This window comes from Centruroides sculpturatus, unplaced genomic scaffold (genome assembly GCF_000671375.1).
Source record: "Centruroides sculpturatus isolate CEXI.00-Female unplaced genomic scaffold, Cexi_2.0 scaffold299, whole genome shotgun sequence".
In the NCBI taxonomy this organism is placed as follows: domain Eukaryota; kingdom Metazoa; phylum Arthropoda; class Arachnida; order Scorpiones; family Buthidae; genus Centruroides; species Centruroides sculpturatus.
The window spans coordinates 724,233-732,942 of NW_019384485.1; the positions used below are offsets into that span (position 1 = coordinate 724,233).

Below are 8,710 nucleotides of genomic sequence, written 5' to 3' on the forward strand. Positions count from 1 at the left end.
ATTAATACGCGTTTTTTTTTAAATAAAACGCCCTTGTGACAGGCGAAAGCCTTTTACCACAAATAAATATTATTATTATTATTATGTTGTAGAAAATAATTTACAAAATTAATTCGGAACGAAGCCATTAATATATTTTCTTTCGGTACAAATTTTAAATTAAAAACGAATAATTAAAGCTGGTTTTTTTTTTGCATTTTTAAGCTAACAAATAAGCCCAATATGTCAATCTGACAGAACAATAGAAAAATTTTACATTGTTGTAGTGCATTATTAATTTCTTATGTTTTTTAAAATTTATAAATTAAATTTTTAGTTTGAATTATTAGGTTTTAAAATGAAATCAGAAAAGGTAAGTAAAACGTACAATTTGTTTCGTAAGAGATAATTAACGACTTCATTTATTTGAAAATCTAAAAAATGAAAATTTTAAGTCATATCTCAAAACTGTATTACAAAATTTTTCTGAAAATATTAATGACAAAATTAATAATTTACATAAGGTATATTATTTCAAAGGAGAAAAAGAGACAACATGAATGCACTATATGTAAAAAAAAATTTTTAAGGAAATACCACTTGGAAAATCACATGAGGGTTCATACTCGTGAGAAACCTTTTGTATGCGATATTTGCGGAAAAGGATTCGCCCAGGCTGGAAATTTAATAAATCACAAAAAATCACATTCGGAAGAACGTCCATTCAAATGCGCCTACAAAGACTGCGGACACGCGACAAAAACGAAACATAATTTGATAAAACATATCAATCGATTGCATCCACATGCAAACGCTTCTGAAATAATGATTGTAAGAATTACGTTTATGTTTATTTTTTTATATTAATACGAAAAATATTTATGAAATAAAATATATACATTTATTGAATTAAAATACAAAATATAATAATATAATAGATTATATAATAGGCATACATATAATTATTATAAATAAAACTGGAAATTAACAGTGAAATATTAAAAAATATATTTGTTACATCTCATACGTAGAAATCGTTATTATTAATTCTCAAATAATTTCTGTTTCAATAAGTGTAGAAAATATAGATAAAATAACATAAATTTACAACATATATTAAAATTTATTTTCATAATTTTAAATATTGATTATTTAATTCTCTTTTTAATGTGTAATAAATAAATAACGTAACATAAATCATATGATACTTAGATTCCACCAAAAAAATCGAAAAAAGATCATAAATGTAATCTATGCAATAAAAGTTTTCGGTGGTTATCCGCTTTAACAATACACCTGACATCTCATGACAAAAATCGACCGTTTTCGTGTGATATTTGTAGGAAAACTTTCAAATATAAATTTGATTTAAATACACACATGAAGAAAGTACATCCACTGGAACAAACAGAATCTTTTTCCAAAGTACGTATAGAATTTTTTTTGAAATTACTCTTTAAAAAATTACTTGAATATTATAATGTAAGAATATTTATGTAGCTTGTAAAAAATTTTTAAATTTCTTATCAGATTTTTTTATGTGACTCTATTACATGATTACTGTAAATAATTTTATTGTGTAACCTTCATTCATTGAATAACATAGCATTATTTATGTAAAGTCAAGTATTAACACAAAACAAAACTTAAGTTTGTACTTTGTGTCGTTGGATAACTATCAACCATCAGTTTTTGTGTACCTTTATTATACGGTATTTACAAAATAACACGATATAAGATGCAGAAAATGTTTAATTTCTAATTATTAATGTTATATTTAATGATTTTAATTTACTATTTTCATTGGCCATATTTTTTCTTAAATCGCAAAGTAAATTTTACAGAAACAATTTCCGTTTAATTACTGAAATTTTTAGAACATTAGTACTTGATTGCTTATTGTTCTCTCGTTTGTTCCTTGTTCATTGGAATTAAGCACAAAATTGCTATGGAGATTACCGTAAAAAACAGTTTGTAGATGGAAATATACATTTTATTTTATATGTATTATAAAAAAAAAATGCATTTCGGGTCATATGCCTCTCGTCACTGTTTATTTTATTGTAAAACTGCATAATAAATTAAACAACAAATTTAATACCATTTTATATTTTACATACGCATAAAACAACACGCTTAAAATAGAATTACCTGTAATATAACTAATGGTAATTAATAGTGTAAAGTAAAACTAGAAAAACGAAAATGAATAAATAAATACAGTAACATGAATATATACTAATAAAAAAATAATCAATGGGCAGTGTCGGGTGCCACATGATTTTGCGTTCTAAGCGAAGTTTACAAGTGCGCTCCTTATTTCACAACCCGGTATTTAAAAAATGAAATTCAAGAGATAAAAATATAAATTATTTTGGTGTACTTTATTATTAACATACAAAATAAAATAAAATGTTCAATTCTTCTAAAAACAGTACGTTTTTTAATTAGTTTGAAAATTCTCTATTATAATTCATTTACAAAAAAGTTATAAATAGCCTACTAAAATTTAATACTTTAAAATGTTTAACGTTTTAATATATTCATTTTGGATAACTTTTAAATAGCAGTAAATTGAAATGATTTAGGATAAAAACAAAAATGAACCAAGAGTTACATAGTAAAATATTGTGATTTGTGAAAAATAAACAGAAAGAATGAATTCCGAAATTACATACCAGTATTTAATTTAATGTTTTAATGAAGTTTTAATAACGTATATCATGAAATTTTGCATCCTTTAACGACTGGTGCACGTGGCGGTTGCCTAGTTTATCTATATTTTTGAAAGAATTGAATGAAAACTTGGATTAGGTGAAGGTAGACATTACATGTAGGCTGCATAAGCCGAGTAGTTTTCGAAATTGCAGATTGATTGAGCAGTGTGTCAATTTTTTATCATAAATGTCGCCTATTATGTAAATTGATATTTCTTTTTCATACAGGATGTAACAAACCTAATAGTCACAACTGTAAGCGGTAATAGACGTTGTGAAAACAAACAACTTTTACCATGCAATGTGGTGTAAAAGCTAACGGCAAGCCGCGAGAGGGTGTATGCTTGGTGAAAATGGAAAATATAATATGGACAAATAAGAAAAGACAAATAATCTTTATTATTAAATACTTTACAAGACAAATAATACAGATCGGAAGATCTGAGAGGCCAAGTGACAGGCCCACCGCGGCCAATCCATCTGTTTGGAAAGAAAATATCCAGGTATTTTCGCACATTCCTAAAGAAATGCGTTGGCCCTCCGTCTAGCTGGAGCCACATAATCGTTTGAACATTTGCTTGTACACATTGTAGTAAATCAAACAGGTGAAGGAAAGTAAGAATCTTCTGTCCATCTAGGCGGTCTGGTAAAAGATGTGGGCCAATTAAGTGATCATGGATAATCCCTGCCCAAACATTTACGGAGAACCGACACGGCATTTGCTTTCCGACCCCATATTGAATGGTGAAAGTTGCTTGTTTTGGAAAGATCTATCACCGCTTACAGTTGTGACCATCTATCAATATTTTGTTACACCCTGTATAGCCCAGATTTATGATAAACCTAACCAATGGCCGATAAATTTGTAAAATGTTTGACTTTTATTATTTCTATAGAATTTACTATAGTGAATTTAAAATTACTATAGAATTATTACTATAGAATGTATAAAGTACTATAAATTGATTTAATATGAAATTGTGTTATATAACAATACTTTTATTTTTGAAGCAACGTACAGAAGTAGATGTATCGAAGAGCGTTGATTCCTCAGATGAAGTAAGGGTAAAATCAAATTTGCAGCATTCTTAAAAATTTCACAAAAAAAAAATTCTCGTAATACTTCTTGAACTAACTGTATAAGTGTCCTTTTCCTTGATGACCCTTCGAACGTCTACAGGAATAACAATTTCACAGGCGGAAAATATTTCTGTTTCTTTTTCTATAGGCGTTCGAAGGGACAACAAAGAGGAACAAAGTTGTACAGTTAGTCCAAGAAGAATTTAAAAAATTTTTCTGAATTTTTAAAAAATTTTTACTTATATTTGAACTGAAATGTTTTATTAAATATTTTCATCAAATTTGCAGACTTCTAGTGAAACATTGGCCGGTGAAGGAACAGCTGATAAAGATGTATTAAGCGCTGCCGAAATTCTTCTGCAGATGAGTAGAAGGAGATTGGAGACAGACCTAAAGAATACTTCGGATTCGGAGAAACCATCTACTTCAAAACAATTCATAAACATTGAATAACCAAGATTGAATACTTTAATTCTTAAAAAGGTTCCTTCACCTGATTCAAATTCAAAACTTTGTTTCTTTAGAAGTAAACGAAATGGTTTCTTCAAAATGTAACATTTAATTAACATGATTTGAAATTTGAAATTTGTAGAATATTCTGACAAACAATCGTATTAAAAATCATAATGAAATGTAACAGATTGTGATTTTTAAGGAAAATTTATCAAACATTCAAGTAATTATTGCTTTAAGGAATTCGGTCATGTTAAGGACTTCCTGAAATCTATTTGTAAAATCTAGTTTAAGTGCTTACAAATGCTGGTAAAATATCAAAATGTCAATAAATTGAACATCAAACTGACAGAATGTCAATAAATTAAATATCAGAATGTCCTCATAATTTGTTTGAACAGGAAGATTTGGAAACTAATACACTTTTCTTTATCACAAATTTTATTTGTACAAGGCAAGTTTTGTCACGAACACAGAAATTGTTGCCTTTGCTTTGATCAAATTCAAATTATTTCCTTGCAGCTGTAGATTTGTTTCATTAAATTTATTATAGAAATCAGTTAAATAACCTAAATCGTTCTTAAAATTCAATAAATTCTATTGTAACGAATTATCTTTCTTCAAGAAATATTGTAACTGAGTCAAATAAGTCACTAAATCTTTGTAGATCGGTTCCCTCTGATAACCAACGAACTTCAGTATGCAATAGTAAACGATTGAAAACTTCGTCGTTTTCATCACAATGTTTTCGAAACAATCTATCATTGAGAGTATTACTTCTGATTTTGATAACTGCTTTAATTACACACTACAGTGAGCAATGAAGGCATTATTAAAGTTTTGCAACCAAATGTTGTCTGTGATTTACACAATGCACGGCGACTACATTTGGTATCGCCATTTTCAAATATTAAATGAACCCGCAGTATTGTCCAACCATTGCCGGAGCATCATAGGTGCCAACGGGAACGATATTATCCCGAGGAATACTTTTTCTTTAAAATAGTGTTTCAATACGTCAAATATAGATTTACCTATAGCATCCGTTTCTTATCTTTTGGGAAATAATAGTTCTTAACAACTTTTTCATATTTCATGAAGCGAACGTGCTCAAGAAGTAAAGACTCATTGTTTGGTAAAGTAGATTCATCGAGCTATAAACAAACCTCGATAGTCTTCAAAAATCAGTAGGAAACTCGGACATTTTATCGATTCGTCATCATACTGTATTATTTCTTAATGGGATTTTCTTAATATCTGTGAAGTCGCCGAATTGGATATAACCAAAACTGCAGATTTATCGGATGTGGGATCAATGTATGCGAGGTAGACAGCTGCAGTTACGAATAAACCCGTTTATTTATATACAATCTTAAAAACACTTTCTAAAACAAAATGATGATGGCTGTCTGATATTAGATTATGCTGAAGTCCACACTTTAGCCATTATCAAAAAAGTTTTTAAATGCGATTCCTCCACGCACTTTATCGTATATCGTCGATGACGTTCAACTGAAATCCACTACTGTATGATCGAAATTGTAAACTGAAATTAATAAGTGATGCCTAAATAATTCCGTGTGATAGCATTGCTCTCAGACATAATTGCTTATTTTATAGCAATTCCAACTAAGCAATTTAATCAGTTGCTTATTTTAGAGACGAAAATAACCATTCTGAATTATGTCGCGTTCTGAAAACAAGTACTGAGCAAATGAATTAGTGAAAACTCAAGCGTCGGAACAATAAAATGACAGGAAAGTTCAGCAAATCTCAAATACACGTTAACAAGTGAGTATTCGGCATTTGGAGTGAGATTACAGACGAGTTACATAAAGTAGCATCGAAAATACATAAACATAGCCTTCAAAACGATTTTTTATACACAAACATAATAGTGAAATGACGAAATTCATGCTATGAAACAGAAATCAGCTTTGAAGACCTTCTAAAACACAAAGCTGAAATGAGGCAAAAAGAAATTTAAAATACTTAATAAAAAGCTATCATCGACAACCTTGGTTGCTGGAGCCAAATTAGCCATTTTCAAGATTTATTCTATGAACTAGAAACTCCTGCAGACGAAAACAATGTTAACCGCCTGGCTAAATCTTGCCACCGAGCTTCAAAAGATATTGGACTTTTAACACAGAACAAAGATGCCAAACGACAACCGTTGCCAAATCCACCCGCTATACAGCAATCTATCTTAAAATGTAACATCACATTCAAGGTTTTGAATGTAGATGTTCCATTTTAAGATATGTTTTATATTCGTATGTTCTAACCTGAAGATGATCTATTGAATAGATCAAAAACGTTCGTTTTTAATAAAATTCCCTCGACAACGATTAAGGTGTTTAGTTACTTGATTAGTTCTGTTTTACTGAGTACGTTTCTGTTCAATGATATTTACAGTATTTTTTTTCTTATTAAAAAACGGTCCTTATTTTAAAAATAACCCTCGTAGATATAATGCCAAAAAAATGTTTACAGATACTATCTATCGTGTTAAAAGCGTTTAGAAAGCTAAATTGTACTATATTAAACCTTCGTTTAAATTTAGAATGCTAATCAAAAAGAATAAATAATCATTGAGAACGTAGATACATAATATGCTTTTTTAAAAACTCTATAGACAATTGCAAACACAATTTAGTAAAAAAAATAGAAACCTAATCACTTTTATCACCATTTATCACTTCTAATTTCTTTGAAAATTTCCCTATGTATAATAATACTGACAATAAATCATTTGTATTTATGACATATATTGTCGGTAATAAATGTTTTATTGTAGTTTATAAATTAATTTTTATGATGATATTTAAATAAAATGTGATTTTTTTCTTGTTCATTGATGATTTGTTGTATTTCAGTCAAATGTTTGCAAAATGATATCACGTAAGGTGATATCATTTCGCAGTTGACAAGTAATTTCAAACCAAAACACACTTTAGTTCTAATATAAAGTGCGGAGCCTAGAAGTGCGGAGCTTAAACTGAAATTCTTTGAAAAATTACCACCGATTAATACTTTTTATTAGCACAACACTTATGTAAATTATAGGTTCTTATAAAATATAAATTGCAAAATTATTTTTCTTTTTCGTATTTAAGAATATGCCTGAGTTTTCTGAGGCAACATCCCATACAAAATTCCTGTAAAGTTGCTTATTACGGTTCAATCTGAAGTCCCCTTAATCTGAGTTTTTATCCTCATAAACCAACCGGCCTTCGATAATCATATGCTGTACATAGAAACTGTTTTCAATACTATGTAATATGTTTAAGAACAAAAACTGGTTTTTATGCATCATTTTATTTCGTATTATTAGATACAGAATTACAGCAAACTACTTATAAGAACTCTATAATAAAAATAACAGAAATTTACAAATGCAATTAAAAAGATCTTTTACATTATTACTTACAACAAATTATCTTAAAATCAAGAAATTCATACATAAGGTAGAAATACAGCTTTCCCTTAATAGTCCGACAGATATGGGACCAAAGGGGTGTTGGATTACCAAAAGTGTCCGGATTACCGAAAATAATTACATATTTTGCATTGTTTTGCTAGCAGTAGCTTACAATATTCCCTACTCCAACTGTTCGAACAGAACTGCTCACAGAAAAGACACGAAATGTGTGTCATCGTGTAAGAATTGGATGGGGAGATTCACGTCGCGACATGCTTCTGTGCAAGCAGACACGTAACGGGGACTGGTACCTTGATGGGAGGTGCGTCGGACTACTGAGCATGTCGGATTAAAAAACGTCGGACTATCAAGGGAGAGCTGTAGAGTTAAACCTCGATTTAACGGGATAACCTAGTTAGTGTTTGTTTCCACTTACGTAGATACATTTGAAATTGAAATTAAGTAGGTTTGAGAAGTGTAATTAATTTGAAGGAAATATCACATAATCACAAAGTTTTACATTTTGCAATAAGCTCTTCAATTGTATTAAAGTAAACAATGTTCTTAAAAACAAAATATTAATTAGACAAAAAACTATTCCATTTATTCGTTTTCCGATGATGATATGTTGAGACAGTCTTGCGGTGGGGTGCGTAAAGAGTGACGACACTTTGGTTTGAAGAGAAACTAATTGTTAACTGAATCACATATAAAAAAACATTTCAAAGTTGACAAAATGTCAATTTTCACATATAATAAATAGACTAGAAAATTGTCTGTTATATCCGTTAAATCGAAGTTTTATTGTAACTACAAACCATATCCTCAAATAGGCGAAATTAGTTATTTACAGAAAGTTACGAAACGGGTATAAAGTATATAAAATTCACCGATTGAATTTATCGAAATTTCAAAATTATAATTGATAATTTTATAGAGAAAAGATTTGAAACACTTAATAGTGGCACTTAAAATTTAATACAAATTATACCAAATAATCAGAGGGTTTAGTATAACTTGTAAAGTACTATATTATTTTTCCGACTTTCCAACGATT

General features: G+C 29.1%; 1 protein-coding gene across 2 annotated transcripts; it reads left to right on the forward strand.

Annotated features, from left to right (window-relative positions):
• The first annotated feature begins 336 nt into the window (after nucleotides 1–336).
• On the forward strand, nucleotides 337–4,731 carry LOC111621566 (zinc finger protein 391-like). Of its 2 annotated transcripts, none has more exons than XM_023363746.1 (5): nucleotides 337–352; nucleotides 520–810; nucleotides 1,192–1,404; nucleotides 3,708–3,761; nucleotides 4,065–4,731. In XM_023363746.1, exons 1-5 carry the CDS (start codon nucleotides 338–340, stop codon nucleotides 4,227–4,229), a joined length of 738 nt encoding a protein of 245 aa, XP_023219514.1. In that variant the 5' UTR covers nucleotide 337; the 3' UTR covers nucleotides 4,230–4,731. The 2 variants fall into 2 exon arrangements, with proteins under 2 accessions (XP_023219514.1, XP_023219515.1); XM_023363747.1 differs by having other exon boundaries at nucleotides 3,708–3,755.
• Nucleotides 4,732–8,710: the final 3,979 nt, after the last annotated feature.

What these genes read in the sequence shown, in the direction of transcription:
- LOC111621566 (XM_023363746.1), top strand. An exon ending in ACGCTTCTGAAATAATGATT is followed by an intron (nt 811 to 1,191) that starts GTAAGAATTACG and finishes TATGATACTTAG; the next exon opens with ATTCCACCAAAAAAATCGAA. An exon ending in AAACAGAATCTTTTTCCAAA is followed by an intron (nt 1,405 to 3,707) that starts GTACGTATAGAA and finishes TTATTTTTGAAG; the next exon opens with CAACGTACAGAAGTAGATGT.